General features: G+C 35.7%; 2 protein-coding genes across 2 annotated transcripts in view; one reads left to right on the top strand and one right to left on the bottom strand.

Moving 5' to 3' along the window:
• Positions 1-9,796, bottom strand: part of LOC126858585 (protein rhomboid) — a 353,604-nt gene extending 343,808 nt beyond the window's left edge. The window contains exons 1-3 of the mRNA XM_050609047.1: positions 9,590-9,796; positions 9,272-9,295; positions 9,029-9,193 (exon numbers count right to left, since the gene is read on the bottom strand). Of these exons, the coding sequence (XP_050465004.1) occupies positions 9,029-9,193; positions 9,272-9,295; positions 9,590-9,769 (369 nt within the window). The 5' untranslated portion in view covers positions 9,770-9,796. The remainder of the gene's footprint in view (positions 1-9,028; positions 9,194-9,271; positions 9,296-9,589) is intronic.
• Positions 9,797-14,780: 4,984 nt separating this feature from the next.
• On the top strand, positions 14,781-17,450 carry LOC126858591 (soluble calcium-activated nucleotidase 1). Its single transcript, XM_050609055.1, has 4 exons — positions 14,781-16,305; positions 16,385-16,588; positions 16,652-16,809; positions 16,915-17,450. Exons 1-4 carry the CDS (start codon positions 15,699-15,701, stop codon positions 17,125-17,127), a joined length of 1,182 nt encoding a protein of 393 aa, XP_050465012.1. The 5' UTR covers positions 14,781-15,698; the 3' UTR covers positions 17,128-17,450.
• Positions 17,451-17,795: the final 345 nt, after the last annotated feature.

Raw genomic sequence — 17,795 nt, 5'->3', positions numbered from 1 at the left:
TTATTGAAAGAAGATTACAGAAACTTGAAAAATTTAACGATCAGAATAAGTCTATTTCGCTGTAATCATTAATGTATTATTCGCTACCATCATTAAACAAATTAATTTATATTTCAAAAAGAAGCTAACCATAATGAAATTCTCATGACAATATATTTCAACTGCGGTACATTATTCTCTCTTTACACAAAAGCTCCAATTTATGGATTTGAATTAAAAAATACGAGAGTGGATTCTCTCGCAGTCCACGCATAAGATAACTAGAGCTTGACTGCGAAAGAAGACATCACGCCTGGTTCCCGCTAACAAAACTATATATGCTCGGGCATTGTTTCGGTTGTCGTATAAAAGAGCGGCGGGCGAAGCTACGGTCTGTATGCAACTTAAATAGAGATACCAAGCGAGAGAAGGGTGCACACCGTAAATGCGACGGTAGTGGTGCTAGTCGGTCGTAGCTACTCGTCGTGGGGCTTAACGATGATGGGCGTGGTGGACGCGGGCCGCCTTTGTCCTTCGCGGCGGTCCAAATTATGTCGAGCGGCACCGAAATCAGCCCGCTCCGATAATTGGCAAGCTGTTTGTTTTGTCGCAGACCGTGCCGACAACAGATGGCTACGTTCAGTTCTGCCGATGAACCATATTACGATGACCTGCTATTATCGGTCGACCGACCAAAATAATTGATCGCCCAGGACCAAAGCCTTCGGACAGGACGCCGAAGCGTGAATACGATGAAAAATATTCAGCTACTCATTGTTAAGTCATCACCGAAAATCTACCGCGAATCGGTTTGTCAACGTCCATTAATCGCGAAATATATCGTCACATCGGCAGCAGAGATTGTCATCTTAAAAAGAGAATAATAACTAATGTTTAAAATATATATTGCGAAATAATTTTATACTGAAATGTAACACGAAATTTGATTACCAGTGATTGCTTTCGAACGAATAGCTTAACGACTTTTATTTATTCATCTTGTTTTATCGTAACGCCGTAACGAACGAATTAATTGAGAATGTTCGATAAAATGCAACAGGTGTGATACAAATAAAAATTGCATAATTGATTGCAATTCTAAAAATGTAATTATAATTTCATTTCTTAGTAAATTATTATTTGTTTAAGCACAATTGCATCGTTGTCATAACAATGACATACGAGAAATACACTTCTCTTTAAATATAGAGCGAACACAAGATCACTTTAAATTTATTTATTTTTCCGCTAATGTAAGCGTCAAAAAGCGAAATGTACTTAAGAGGAGCAATCATAGAATGAGAGCGTACAGAGGAACAAAAAAGTTTACTGATTTAGCAGTTAAGCACCTGTGGCATTTTATACGAGGTGAGATGAGGTCAGTAAGAAGGTGCTCGAAGAAGCTGTGGAAAAAAAGGAGCTAACATCTCGAATGATTTTCTCTAGCTTTCGTCAGTTGGCGGCACCGTGCAGCCCTTAGCGATTTACCACCCTTCGCAATTTAACCACCCAATAGATGGCAGCATTATATTATACGTACATTTCTCTCGATATGTAAAAAGAATTTCTGATATCCCTAAATGCAAATTCAATTATCATCATATGATGCAACTTACTATAATTGATGTATATATATATATATATATATATATATAATTTAATAACATTAATATTAACGTTATTTATTCGAGAGCCGAGGAAAATGCTATTATTTATAGAGAGATAATCTGCCACCCGACACAATACGTGTATGAATGTTAAAATTGATGCACAAACAAGGAATAAATTGGATATTTCTTAGATAATCTCTATTGTTTGTCTTAATCAAATCTCTATTGTTTGTCTGTTAATCAAATTTTTACAATTACGCAGATTTTATAGTTAATAGAAAAATATTTGGCTTTAGTTAATAAAATAAATATTTTTCTATAAACTTAAGAAAACTTTAAGAAATTAATTTCAATCATTTTATTATTAGCATTTTTTAAGAATAATATATCTCAATTTCGAAATGCAATGTTCCTTCATGGAACAGCAATTTCATCGTTTCAATACTTTGTGTACTACTCCAAAGAAGATGCTTGGGATACAAACAAGTTCCTTTATCTACATTCTTGCTATCGTATAAACGGCGTGTCTCATAAATAAAGTAAAAAGATCTCAAAGCAGCGAGCACCCTCGATCTATCTTGGTTGGCAGCGCACAAGGCAAGTGGCCGATACGTGCGATAATAATTAAGCAAACGGCTTGTCCGCCTTGCAAAAATTATTTCTCGGGAAGCATCGTGTCGCGGGATCAAGAGACAGATAAAAAAAAAAAATGCCATCGGCATACGTCTAACTTGTCAGTCGTAAAATATTCTTCCGTGAAAGCGAGAAGTGTTAATTAATATACGCACACAATGAACCCTGCAAAACTATCGAAAAGACCGGATGAAACGAAGAAGCATAATTTTCGACGAGCATACTTCGCTTCGATCCATCAAGCGCGTAATTAAAGTGAAAAGAAGATTTCCCTTCTCCGAACGCAATAAATATACGCGGCGATGTATAATTTATGAAACGAAAGGACGCGCAGAAAGAGATACAAGAGAAAAGCAATATCTTCGCTCACTAAATAAAGAACGTGACACGGGATATCAAACAACGATGTGTGGCGTTGCAATAAAATCGATATCGGTCGGACTGGCAAAAGGAGGAAGCGGGATATAGTATCTTGGTTCTCGAGCTCACTCCGTCGTCGTACGCGAGGTGGTATGCGACTCGTCGGACCCGTGTAACTTATCTCAAGTGTTGCCGAGATTGGGCATGTTTTGTTTCGACTCTGTCTCCCTAATTAGAAGCCGTTTAGACTTTCAGGTCGACCGGAATGAAGTGTGGTCGTGCGAGATCAGACGATCCGATAACGAGAAGACGTAACGAAGACGACGAAGGATACGTCTCGCCTCTTAATTCCACGATCCTTGACGATGTTACGCCGCATCTATGTACGAAACGAATGTTCCCGAGAAATGTCGAGAGACTGTCGCCTGGAAGTCTGTAACGACACCACGTCGACCGTTCCCGTACGCTAGAGGAGGCAAAGTATGTGAACGGAGTTGTCGACTATGCGCCTTCGATCCGCATAGATAAGCTCGCATATTTAAGAATGCTTTTAACGGGTCGATGCGAGCCAATTGCCTCTAATAGGGGGAATCTTGTCGTTACTATTTTAGATACACGGCGAGCGAGTAACTATAGGGATCTACCGGACAATTAGCCTCGAGTGACAAATCTACTTCTACAATCGTAAAACTCATGAGGCATCGTTTCAGACGCAACGCGTGACACATGCAGCTTCGAGTATGATGAAGTTAATGAGCGACATATATTATCTAATTTTAGATATTAAGTTTACGTGAGATGCAAGAATACAATAAAAGCTTTATATAACGGAATATAAAAACATGTTTTTTTAAAAAACTTGTAAACATCTTTGATACGTATCATAATTACTTTTTTTTTTATATTTTCGAAATAAAACACAAAGAGAATAACTTAAAAATATAAAATTATGAAAAATATATATTGTGTGATGTGAAACTTTTGCAATCTGTATTTTATATACATCTCAAGCTACAAACAAAAAAAAAAGTTCGCAGCGCGTGATTAAATCTTTAATAAAAGAGATACGTCTCAAAGATTTAATAATACGGCGTCTTCGTCTACGTTTACAGTGCACACGATACAAGAACAACGAAGATAGTCGTCGCTTAAATTACCTCCGGATAGAACGTATTTACATGCGTGCACAGGACGAAGGATCCCGGGATCGTTGTCAGAGAGCATAGAGGAGGCTCAAAGGGATCGAGGCACGCCTGAGAATGGAGATTTAAGGGGCCGACGTGGGTGTGGGTGGCTACAGGGTTCCCGATGGCGTCGTCATCGTCGTCGTTGTTGGTGTCGTCGTCTACAACATCGTTGCAACAATTCGCCGCCAACGTGACGCCCCTGTGCTTATTCCAACTCCAGGACACTCATGTATATAAGGCCCTTCTACGTCGCATTTACATTATTCGGTCTCGACTCAAATCTAATATTATGAATCAAGCGTCCTGTCTGGGGCCTTGTGTATAATGGGGTCGTAGGTCGGTCCGCCTCGCGCGGAATTCTTCGTCGTCTTTCTGCACGATAACGGAGAAACGGAACAAAGGCATGAGTCTGTGAAAAGACTTCTCGCGTCACTATCATCGAAAAATATCGCAACTATGTGTGTATTGTCATATTCTCGGCATATTTTATATAATCTCAAATTAAAATATCTAAATTAATATATCGAATTAATGTTAATATAAATCCGGCAAATATCATATATAATTTTTAAACAGAAAACATAAATGTGATCCCTTTTTACTCTGCTTAACGTAAACGTGTTGCGTTAAGTGATACAAAAGAAAAGCCAGTGTTGCGCGATTTATTGATAGAACGAGAAAATGAAAGGAAAAACCGAGACGGAAAGGTGTAACAAGGCCGAGCGAGGATGAGTAGAAACCAGAGAGGAGAGGATTTTCTTAAATTGCACTTTGTAGCTCCTGAGAGACCTTACACAGGGATTTCGACGCCCACGGCGAGGGATAACGAGGCGAGCATCGAGGTCCCCTTCGTGAAGGTGAGAGACACACACCGGTGGGTCCATCGTCGCAACGTACGGCCCACGGGGACATAATTGATATCCGGGAAGAGCAAAAGGGCGGCGGACCAGTGGCGGTACCGCGCGGCGATCGAGGAAGAAATTACCTCAGAGAGTAGGGGATGGTGGAGAGAAGACACGAAAAGAAAAAGAAAAAAAAAAAATGAAGGACCACCGCGATCGTACAGGAATCACCGACTTACCGAAACTCTGGCAAAGGCCACCTAAGCGCCGACAGAGAAGTCTCTGTCTCTATCGTTCCTAAGCTCCGTAATTTGTTTCTTCGCTAACCTTTCCTTTCTCTCTCTCTATCTCTCTCGTTAATTGACGGTTCTGCGCTGTGCAAACACAGAGTGACCACCTCCATCCGGACTAATTGCTAATCGCGGCTTCGGCAGGAATCCCTTCCTCCTATCGGCCGGTGTTTCTCTTTCGCTCCTCGGGAATTTCACCCTTGTGCATGCATCCCCAAAGTACAAACTAAAGTTCAGATGATCGAGCATTTAGCGGACGAAATGGCAAAGTGGATATACCGCGAAATAATTCGATTTCATCGCATATTGAACGAGACGCACGCCGAAATCGACCGAACGAATCGTTAAAAATTGAGAGAGGATATGAAACCGTGCCGATATGCTATAAAAATGATTCAAGGAAGGGTCGTTAAAAAATAAAACAAGATTTTATAGGATAGAAATGATATGAATATTATATCTTTCATTACTGTGTGAATTATTCATTCTCCAATTTGTCCTCTAGAATTTATATTTTTTTTAGACATATAATGTGCCAAGTTTATTCTATAAAATGACTTTGGATATCCTTATATATCAATATTTAATATCGAATTTAAAGATTTCAATTTCAATTTCAATGAATTTGCATATGTATACATTATCGATATTGCTTGTCATTAGCATATACATGACTACATTTAAATATTTTGAAATAAAGTTTTACGTTTGCCAAATGACAGATGAGATTATCACGTGATTGTTTGAAATAAGCATACGCGAGTTATACAATGCAATATGCAATGCATGCGAGGAAATCCCGGTTACTATCATTTGACCATAAATTATGGTACACATAGCGTACCGAGAGAATATTTGCGATTCCTCGCTTGTGAATAATTACTACTGCTCCCATTTATCTGCATAAGTATAATTTTATTATAGTATATTACATTCCACATAAATGAAACAAACAGTACAGTCTGATAATATGTGTCTGAAATGCAGACACTAAATTTAAAGAAACTAAAAACTTTTAAAAGTTGGTAGAATTTGGAGAAATAAAGTTGAGAATTACAAAGTTGAGAGTTACAAAATATAATAAATTCACTTTTGAAAATAAAAGTATAATCAGAACTTAGTCATCACAAAATGACGCAAATATAATAATATTATTATTATTATTATTATTACTATAATAATATTATTATTGCTTCTTTAATTTAATGTGTTATAATATCTTTTTATTGTTAATTAATCGCGTACACTTATTATATACATTTAAAAATATGTTTTAGTCAAAATAGTTAAAGAGCGCGCATATTATTTAATATTAGCTATGATATATGAATACTAGATTACTATCGCGGGTTAAATCGTAGTAAAGAAAATTTTAGTCTCTTTTTTGGATCAAAGTATATCTACAAAGCGCGCGCGCGAGGAGATCAGTCGATAATCCTCAAATGAATTTTGTCAATATAAAGCAGGTAAACCATGAAAAGCCCAGATAAACGGATTATAGCCTTTGACGAAGAGGGCCTGGATTCTGTGGTACATATAATAGAAACAGCGAGCGCGAAAACGCGTAATAAAAGAACTTCAATTTGCCGATCTCTTAAATATTTTCTTCTCTTGTAAGAGAAAACTTTTAATCGTTTTGATATGAATTTATCAAATCTTTATAATACATATAAGAATAGTTAATTTTCACATTCCGCCTTAATTAAACAAACAGTTCTCAATTTGTACATTTATTTTATATGCATTAGAAGAACTGAAAAAAAAAACGATAAAAAAAAGATGCTTAAGATCGCCTGTTCAGATCTCATAAATCAAATACCTCTGAGTCAAATGACAGTTATACTTCTGTCCCGAAATGATCGAGTACGCCGAAAATTGCCGATAACGATATCGCGAATAGATTATTACTGTTTAATTATTTATTTTTTTTTTCAGACATTCTTACTTGACTCGATTCGCATTTATCATAATGATAAATAAGATATAGCCTTCAATGTTGACCGCTTGCTAAAATTCATGAAGTAATACATTTTTTCCTCAGAAAAAATAGCAATTTCAAACGAAACGTTCGCTCGTCCTATCGAAATTTCTATATCCTATCAAAAATTCTATAGAAAAAACTACTTTCAAATTGTCACAAAAGACCAGCTTCAAGCCAATAATTTCGAAAAATGGCTTACGCCACATTTATTCGTTAAAACGACGAGATGAACCAAGAGCTACGTCCCTTTGGACGTTTAGCAATCTTATCAAAATTATACGAAGATCACAACTCAGATATGATTCTTACCCTCGCAAGGGAACAGTGACACTATTGCCATCTTCGATGTGTAGTCAACGGCAAAATCTCACGGTTGATTTTGTCGAGTCTCGTCAAGACTCTCCTTACGCGTCGTTTAGCTCGCGCTTTGGATCGCTTCGATTTGTGCACGAACAATTTTCCGCCTCTCAACGTCAGACCCGTTTACCTCTTCGGGATCACGAGCGAAAGGGAGCATGGAGAAAACTACCAAAAACTTGTCAGCGAGTTTAAGCGCGAACAAAGGCCCACCCGTCGGCGTGCCGTGCCTCTAAACGTTGAGATTATCATTGTGCCGATATTTATCTGTCAGTTTCTAGCCGCGATTCCTTGCCCGATCATTGTCGTGTGGTAGGATCAGTAAATTCCGGACCGTAGCTCACATTTTTCAGGTTGACAAATAGACGGACAATGAGACATTCCCCGACGCGGGTAGAATAACACTATTTAACTACCGTAAACCTTCTTCGTCGACCGATGCGATCCGGCTTTTGCAAAAACCGATGAAAATCGAGCGTGCTTCAATGTAAATTTCGACACTGCCTTTTAAGATTATATTGCAAATTTCTCATCAAAATTTTTGAACCGAACATGCGCGGAATAAATATCGTATTCAAAGCAGCAGAAAATTGTATAAAGGAATACATACATATATATCAGGTGCATTAAGAGATGATTATCTCCCCTCTCTCTATATAGATCTCTATTTATGTACATGTCTATAAATTTGATAAAAGTATAGATGTAGGGCTGTCTTCACTTCAAATATTTGTAAAAATAATAATTATAAAATAATCAAAATTATTTAAAAAAGAACAGATTCAGAAATCAGTTCTGTTATTTTATACGCATACACAGTTTTGTTTTAGATTTGATTGATTTTGTTATACTTTCAAAACAATTTTCGTATTATTCTGCATATATATAAAATGATTAAAATTTGTATACACACGGAAAAACATTAAAAGAATTTATGTAATTTATATAAAAATTATAATAATATATATTTAGAAAATATTAAATAAACTATAATTGTATCTGTCTAGACAATGCAAAATAGATCTCTGTTAAGTTAACAGAAGATAAAAAAGAATAAAGTCATTGTTATATTTAGATACGATTGCATTGCAACATTAAATAATAATGTTAACGTAATACGTTTATATCTTCTGCTTTCAGATTTAAATAAGAATGCTAAAACTCAAAAAATTTCTGCAAAAATGTTTAAACAAACGATTTTATGTCTTTTCTATCGAGCGAGCGTTTCACTGTCGAGCAGACAGCACGCTGCAAAACCATCTGCTTTTACAGGGTATATTTGTTGCCCCTTGTCGGTGCTGAGAAACTTGCCATCCGTGCACAGATATCCAACGATTAAAATCGTTATAAACATATTGTGATACAACAAAAGATAGAAATTTATATTGAGATATAATCTAATATAAGGTTTTAACATTGTTAATATTTGAAATACGGAAAAATATATTTTATATTATATATATATATATATCACCGCAAAAGATATATGTATTATTAAAAGAAATATCATTCTAAGAATTTTAAAATATAAATAAATATTTATAAAAAAATCTCAATCTGATCTTTATACATAAAAATGTAAATAAATATTTTAATTAATAATATATTTTTTAAATTTATTTCAAATTACGCAATCTTTTAAGATTATGCATTATCATAACATAAAAAATACTCCCTGTACGATTGGATTCTCTCAAAAAAATTATCATATATAGCACGAAATTATGTGACTTTTCTATAGAATAAAAAAATATGCATATAACATGCAAACATAGCATTGCAAACTCACCACATTGACGAAATCCTGGAAAGTCATCGCCTGAACACGCGACTCTTTCGCTCTGGTCAGAAGTATATCACGTTTGTTCGTCGGTATCTCCGCCTTCCATTCAGGACTGTTTAAGGCTGTCAAAAAGTCCTCCAGCGGTATCTCTCCAAAACCCTCCGGATCAAACTGGACAATATAGACAAACAAAATGTATAGATCTGATCCATCGAAAATAGATAAATAAACGCTGTAAATACTGCACACCTTGTCAAACAGCATTCGCCATTTCTGTAACATAAAAAAACAATAAATTTATTTTAGTCATATTCATTATTACAATTGACATAAAAGAGATATCTTGTGAGTTTTTTCTATGCATTTTGTAACTCAAAATGCTCTACATTTTATATTTTGAAAAAATAGCGATATAATAGTATTAACTCTCTATACTGAATCAAATTTTTACTGATAATTAATGATGAATTGTAGTAATCTAATAATATATTATGAAAGAAACAGCTTATTTTAATAATTAATTAGGCAGTTGACGGTCGTTCTCATAATTTCGAGACGATGACTTACATCATTGAGTAATTCCCGCCTATATTCGGATTCATCAATATCGATCTCCGAGGCCAGATCGGTGTGATCGGTAACGTATCCATCGTAATGCGCGCTATTCGCCTCGCTGCGTGCATACTCTTCCTCCTCCTCGACAGCACCGGCGATGGTCGGTATAGAGGCACCGTTTGCCAGTAGCATTACCGCGCGCGGCACGAGGTCACCGGGTGAATCTCCTCATTCCTCCCTCTTTCTCGTACTTCCTAAAATACAAAACGATTACGTGCTAAATTTTTGTGCCATTTTTGAAGCGATCAATTTCGCCAATGTAAATTGTATTCACGGCACAACGCTTTGACTCTTGGTTGTGATTTTGCAAATACTTAACGGGTGACTCTTTATCAAGTATATCCGAAATATATTTGATGAATGCATTGCGTTGTTCCAACGCAAAACATAATCTATAGTTTGAGCTTTTACTAAATTAATTTATTGATGTTTTGTATACATTAAATAATTGCGAAAAATTTAAAATAAATGAAAATAATTTTGTAACTCGTAAAAATATACAGATGGATATGCATTTTTTTTTAATAAAAATTAGAAAACCATTGGTAGACTATTTTTGTACGATAATTTGGAGATAGTAGCGTAATCGAATTGCCATGCAATTGCCGAGGCAAGAAAATATTTGCCAAGTTCATGAAGACGACGGAAGTAAGGGTACAAGAGATATTGATCGTCCTTGCACTCCTTAAGGCGCATTAGTGCCCTTGAAACTAGCCTGCCATCCTAAAGCGGCGCAATGTGGCACATGTTCGCGTGGCGGTACCGTTTCCATGGCAATGCATCGATGATGGGATGGTGCCCACCATTCGCTATGGCATATACACTGTGCACACTGGGTGCATGCATCTCGTAATATTAACACATAGTATTACAATTAAATGAGAAATAAACAACAATATCCTAAAGAAATCAAAGTATCCTCGGCTATCTTTGCAAAATTAATATTTTTATTTCACAATTCTAAGAGATAATTAATGGAGTTCTTTCGCGAATAATTTTAAAGTTCTTGTTATGTTTCAGAAAGCTTTCTGGCAATGAAAAAAAAAATAAAGATCCGAAAATATGGGATGCTAAATTTTTTTTCATTATATGAAAAACGATAATAATTTTTATATTTCAAGCAAAATTGATTGGAGTTATAATAAAACTTTCTGATAAAAAGTTCTAATTCTTTCAGAGTTGTTAAAAAATTTTAATTTTTCTGTTAATATAATTATATTGCATTACTTCATGTTACAAAAGCATATAAAATTTTTTTATGATTAACTTTGATGCAAAATATAAATTCATTATCTTAATTGTGGGACATTACATTTTTCAGATATAATAATATATATTCAAAAGTAAGAAGAACATAAAAAAAATATAAGATATTTTAAATATTTTAGATTTTTAGATATATATTAATCTAATATATTAGATGTATATTAGATTATTGGTCAAAAGGTAGCAATATAGTGAATAAAATAATAAAAGTTATTTGAATTAAGATATAAAGATGTCCATATTTTCTTTTTAGTTTCCTCCTTACAATTTTGCTACACACACACACACACACACACACACACACACATATATATATATATATATATATTATTCTTAAAATATATTTATTTCTATTCTTGTTTAAGAATAACTTCTTTTGTGAACTAACATTCTGTATAATCCAATGTGTAAACTATCGCATAGTTCGATCGACATGAAACCATAACCATAGTGCATCCCAAGCAGTTCCGTCCAAATATACTTGATCTCCTTCCCTCCTTCTCTTTCTATCGCCATCGTATCCTTCTTTCGATACTCGCGCGAACTACCCTTCGTTTCGAGTAACGTCAACACGCGGGTTCCCCCTCGGCGTCGTCTCGACGACTCCCGCAAAACCACCCGCATCCCCAACCCGCTTTCTCTCCCCTTATCTATAGCTTTCCTCGTATATCGCGACGATGTCTCGTAGACATGTCGTGCAAAACTCGGGGGTTGTTAAACTGAGACGAGCATAAGGTTATCGACCTTAGTTCTACAAAGTATGTAGTTACTTAAAAAAGAAAAAATTCAGAATTTCGTTATTTCCGATATTCTACAATTTCGATAGATATAGAATGTACGAGATTAATATATAGAATAATAATATTAATTGTATCCCTGATAAGTTAGGATTCCAACGCAACTTTTCACAAATCTAAAATTTTACATCAATAATTAGAGATAGCTTTTAATGCGCTTAAAATTCCGTCAAAATTATTATTCCACACAGGGTGCAGAGACATCCCGATTCGCTCCTGATGCAGACGTATCCCTTTACAATTCACCCTACCATGAAGTTGCATTATCTTCGACACTGATCCGTGACGCGCTTGTAAGATTTGTACGAGGATTTGTACAGCGCGTCGTCACAAGTCAGCTTCGTAAATAAGATGTGACGTGCAAGGAATCATGCAACGTTACTGAATATACTGAACAATATACATTTATAATCCGCGTATGGGTCAATATAATGGAATCTGTAAAAGTGCACATCTATATTCCATGGTAGAATGTATTTGAAACCGCTTATCATATTCTAACGATTACTAGTAAAAGTACGAGCGCAGATAACCGGAATACATTCCCCTATCAATTTTCTTCCGAGAGACTTCCGAGAGAAAAACTTTAAAAGTACAAAAGTTGATACTAGATATATTATTTTACTTATTCATTTTGTTTTTATAACTATTTAATTTTAATTATTTTATTTAATTATTTATTTACCTATTTTTATCGAATATGCGGAATGAATATATCTTTATCATTATTTTTTATTTTATCATTAAGATCTTTTTATTACTATTTCTTTATTCTATTATTATTTCTATAGTTTTAATATAATTTTAATATCTATATATAGTTTTAATTTTTTTTTACTTGAATTAAAGAACTGAAAAACTAAATTTCAATATTTTAAGTAATCTTAAAAAATGTGCAGTTAATCTAATCAGGATATTTGAATTACTTTGTTCTGTAAAGTGCATCAATTACTTCGACTGCGAATATGACGAGTAACAATATTCGTGCAAGCATACTCATAGTATAAATAAACCGAACATTGATGACGCAGTTTAAAAAATAGATAAAAAGAGATAGCAGATATTTAATCAGATCCTAGCTAAACACGAACGCGCAACATGTACATATAAATACAAGCATGGATGTAAAAGAGAAAACATTACTAGATATTATTCGATACATTTCCTCTCCTTTTTTACCTCATCTTTATATTAAAATGCATCCTCGATTTATCTGTACAATGTTTTTGAGCATATCAATATATCGAGAGTAGGTTAGGTTTAGATTAAATCGATTTTAAACGTTTCATGTAATATGAAGTATTCTCATAATATATATATATATTCATATAGCCGAAATTAATCAAATATTACCTTTTGCAAAGAATACAGTCCGCTGTTGAGGAGATGATCCAGGTGCGAACAGGAGCAAAGGAGCACATTCTCGATCGCGATATTAGAATCTCGCAATTCGTTACATTTTGAAGTTGTGCGCGACCGCGATAGAGTATGAGCGATAGAGATTTGGCGCTGCTTTCACGCGCGACGCGAAACGTTGATCTCCGAGCTCCGAGCACTCCCGAAACCGCGGAACCGGATCGCGTTTACACACGACGATGTGCGATAACACGCGCGAAAATCGCACCGAATCGCACGAAGGTTGCCGCGAGATCAACCGGCCGGCCGTCATGTATCGCTTCCGTCCACGTGAGAATCGATGCGATAATCGACAATATCTCGTCGCGGAAAAGCGTATTATTGACAAAGTTGGCGAATAAATGGAAACTAATGAACTGTCACTTATCTCAATAACTTCACCGATTAATTAGTATCTACCATAGTAGATAATTGAACGTGAAACAATATATTCTCAGTCAAAAAATGATGCGTAATTGAAGCATCGTCCCGCTCAGAAATCACGTTCAAATTGCGAATGTACGATTCGTAGCCACATAGATTAGTCTAGATATAGATATGCATGATTATATATATTAAGAAACGTTGAACCTATTCATGGCGGAGTTCTCGATTCACCTCAATACTTGTCGATCGGATCCATGAACGAAATCGGCAGCCGTGTTTATACATTGCACTGTATTACACTCGCGATTGGTCGAACGCGCCATGCGGACTGCGGCACGCGCGCGATCGATAATACAGGTTGTCGCGTGGCGATGGTGGCGTCGATGGGGATGGTTGGTGGCGGGAGAGGGGGGAGGTGATAGCGGCGTCCGTGGTAGCGATGGTCGCGCAGCGACGATCGCACGTGACGAGTCACCTGATCACGTTCAAGCCAGCGCGTACGATAGATCACACATGACGAGTTACTTGATCGCGTCCACGCGACGAATCAGCTGATCTGATCCGAGACGATGCGAGAGCGCCTCGAACGTGTGGCAAGAACATCGAGAGATTGTTGCGACGGCGACGTCGTATTCACTCGCGTATACGTACGCGTATATCGACGACACTAGCGGCGGAAAACGCGTCACGCGACTGACGGCAGATCTTGCCGCCCTCGCTGATTCATCCCCGATCTCTCCCCCGCTATCTACCAACGACCCCTTCGATTCATTTCGCCAACGCGCGCGGAGTCCAACCAGTTCGTTCGACCCCAACCGTGCCAGATCCAAACTCTCTCTTGTACGCGTGCTCGACGTCGCTTTGTAGTCGTCGACGAGGCGCTAATTAATGGACCCCCGCAATGCGCTTTCCCCGTAATTGCGGAGATCTAGCGCGTTAACCGAAAATTGATCTGTAGAGCGGATTTCATTTTCGAAATATCGCGATTGTTTCTACACAGTTCTTCAGTTCTTATATAAATTGCACAACATAAATAAAGGGACGATGGAAATATGATAAGTGTTTATGAATTTAAGTATCTAATTACAATCTTCTAAAGTCCTATATATATATATATATATAAAATGAGTTAATTTAAAATTAAATTGTAATAATCATGAGAGCATTCTTTTCTTGTATGGTAATTGAAATGGCTCAGTTTCGCAAATTTTATTTCCTATGTATAATATATAAATGTATTGTATAAATTAATTTTAAAAGTATTTAAAAATAACAAAGAAAAAATAATTAACAAATAATTCATCTTTCATTTTACAAAAAAGCTAAAAAATAATCTTGTTTGCTTAAAAACAGTTTTGTTTATTCTTGTACAACACATTCGTTTCAGCAGTACTATAAATCTCAGGATATATCGACCAGCCGGGGCTACTTTGAGCATTTCCATAACCATAAATACATTGTAGTCGGTTGCAACGAGGGATGAAAGATTACAAAAAGTCGGTCGCGCGATACAGTATATGTATTACATAAAGAATGCGAATTGAATTTGTAACAGGTTGTGTGTGTGTATTGAAAAATGAATTTTCCAGGCTTCAAAGATTGACAATATTCACGAGATTTTTTTTCTGTTGTAATCATATCCTACTATCAATATTTTTTTAAAAACATGTCTTTTAAATTAAAGAATCTGTCAAAATCTCGATTGTTTAGAGAATATTATACTTACTTTTTTGTTGCAGAGAGTGTCCCTTAATTATAATATAATAAGCGATGTAACTTCTCGTGAAAAACGATTAAAAAATATAGAATAGAATTTCTTAATTTGCGACAATTTTCACGTAACGAATCCACAATGAATATAATCATCGATGAGATATATAGTAGACGGCGATACAATAAAGATATGCATCAAACGATGATTTTATCGACAGCTTTTTGAAAAATGATTTTTGCTACGTAATTTTACGTAGCCTCTAAAATGGATGTAGATGACAGTACTGAACAAGAAGACTTGTGAACGTTTCACGATTGCCGCTCTTTGTCTTCTCCTTATTCATGGCAACCAATCATTTGAGCGTGCATAGTTGATTGCGCCTCGCAGAAATGACATATTAGGTTAGGATAACGCTGTCTGTCAAGTATTGTCATGCCTCGAAGTTGACGTGGAATTCACGCGCGAATCTGATCGCTCTCAATATACGGACATACGTAGACGGATGAGGAACGGCAGTAAGGATACCATGTCGTATTTACGCGATTGGCGACAAGCGTTGCGCGCACCACACGTCTACCGAGTGGCAAACAGCACCTTCCGCATTCAAAGTCAATTTTTGGCGCTGATTCTTCTCATCCTGAGCGTGCCAATCTTCTTGTTGGCATATCCGCTGCTGCGCAGCGTCATGTGCTCGCCGCCAAACCAGATCCTAACCCAGTGTCGTTATTATAAATATAACAGAACGTATCCCACCTCAATGCCCATCAGGACTTCCAAGGGTATGACCTACAGGATAGCGATTGTGAGCGACTTAGATCACGATTCCAAACTCGCAGACAAGAGAGACACGTGGCATAGTCTTATGAAAACTGGTAGTTTGTACTGGAATCCTACTACTAATTTTCTATCTGTTATCTGGGACGATAGAACTGTCATATTATCCTCGTCACTATCTATGAAAGGACGTGGAATGGAATTATCGGAATTGGTGACGTTTGACGGTCGTCTATTGTCCTTTGATGATCGTACAGGAATGATATATTTTATTGAAGGTGATCAAGTTTATCCATGGGTTATCTTAATGGATGGCAATGGTAAAAACATCAAAGGTATATAAGTTATGTAGCAAGTAATTAATATTATTGTCATTTGTGTAGCATGCAAAATATTTCTTTCATCTATTTTTAGGGTTTAAGTCCGAATGGGCAACTATCAAAGATGAACAATTATATGTTGGCAGTATGGGAAAAGAATGGACCACACCGTCCGGTGAATTTGAGCATAACAATCCATTATGGATAAAAATAGTATCACCACGTGGCGAGACACATTCTGTCAATTGGATTTCCTACTACAAACGATTAAGGCAAGCGATTAACATCGAATATCCAGGTATGAGAATACTCATAGTTTATGACAATGTGATTTAATTCATTATATATATACTTTGCATAGGTTATATGATACATGAATCTGGAGCTTGGAGCGATATACATAAAAACTGGTTCTTCTTGCCCAGAAGATGTTCCCATGAACGTTACAATGAGTCAAGAGATGAGACAATGAGTTGTAATATCATGCTGACTGCAGATGAAAACTTTATTGATATTAAAGTGCGTTTTTAATAATTAATTACAGTGTGTTTTTAATAATTTATTTCATCAGATATATTTTGATATCTTGTGAAATTGTAGCAACAGTTTTGAAATTTATTGCAGGTTACTCATGTTGGAGATCTAATTCCAATCAGAGGTTTTTCCAGTTTCAAGTTCCTTCCTGGTTCACAGGACTCTATCATAATAGCATTGAAGACTGAAGAATATCAAGGACATACTGCTACATACATCATGGCCTTCACAATAGAAGGAACGATAATAATGCCAGAGAGCAAAGTGATGGACAAAAAATTTGAAGGACTAGAATTTATATGACATTCCATTTAGAAATAATTCTTAATTGCTTAATAAAATTGTAAATAGATGTACAGAGAATGTGCAACTTTAAATTTGTACAAAATTGCAACAAATTTAATCACTAAATAAACTAAGATCATTTCTTTGAATGATCAATATATTCAAAACGCTAGGGTACAAATTTTATTCTCATTAACATAGATCAAAAATAGCAATTATATAAAAATATGTACTCTGGATTAATGATTGTAAATATGCATGTATATACTAATCAATGTACTTTTCACTACTTTTATCTTGTTTTATACACAAGTTTGCGATTATATATAAAAAAACACGGGAATATACGATATATATTTCATTTTGTGTGTATATTAATATTATTCTTGATTGTGCTAAACTAAAATACATTTCTTATTATAAAACAACGTCGGATAATTTAAGCAAATGTTTCCAAATGTCTAAATCTAAAGCAGTATAGAAAAATTCTGTAAAAGGATACTAGTTTCTAAACATTGCTTTATACATTTCTCTTTTTTGAATTTTATATAATTGTCAAATTTCCTTTCTTTTGTATTTCCGCGCGCATTCAGGGTCACACAATACTATGTAAAAATCAATAATACATGTATATATCTAGACAGAAGATGGTGGCAGCAGCACTGCGTTTCTTCGAAGGTTTAGTC

Source organism: Cataglyphis hispanica, chromosome 26, assembly GCF_021464435.1.
Source record: "Cataglyphis hispanica isolate Lineage 1 chromosome 26, ULB_Chis1_1.0, whole genome shotgun sequence".
Lineage (NCBI taxonomy): Eukaryota > Metazoa > Arthropoda > Insecta > Hymenoptera > Formicidae > Cataglyphis > Cataglyphis hispanica.
Note: the sequence above shows the minus strand (reverse complement) of the source record. Positions and strands in the feature narration are given on the sequence as shown.

Coding starts and splice junctions, on each gene's coding strand:
- LOC126858591 (XM_050609055.1), top strand. CDS start 15,699: ATGAGGAACGGCAGTAAGGATACCATGTCGTATTTACGCGATTGGCGA. Junction 16,306..16,384: donor CAATGGTAAAAACATCAAAG/GTATATAAGTTA, acceptor ATCTATTTTTAG/GGTTTAAGTCCGAATGGGCA. Junction 16,810..16,914: donor AAAACTTTATTGATATTAAA/GTGCGTTTTTAA, acceptor AATTTATTGCAG/GTTACTCATGTTGGAGATCT.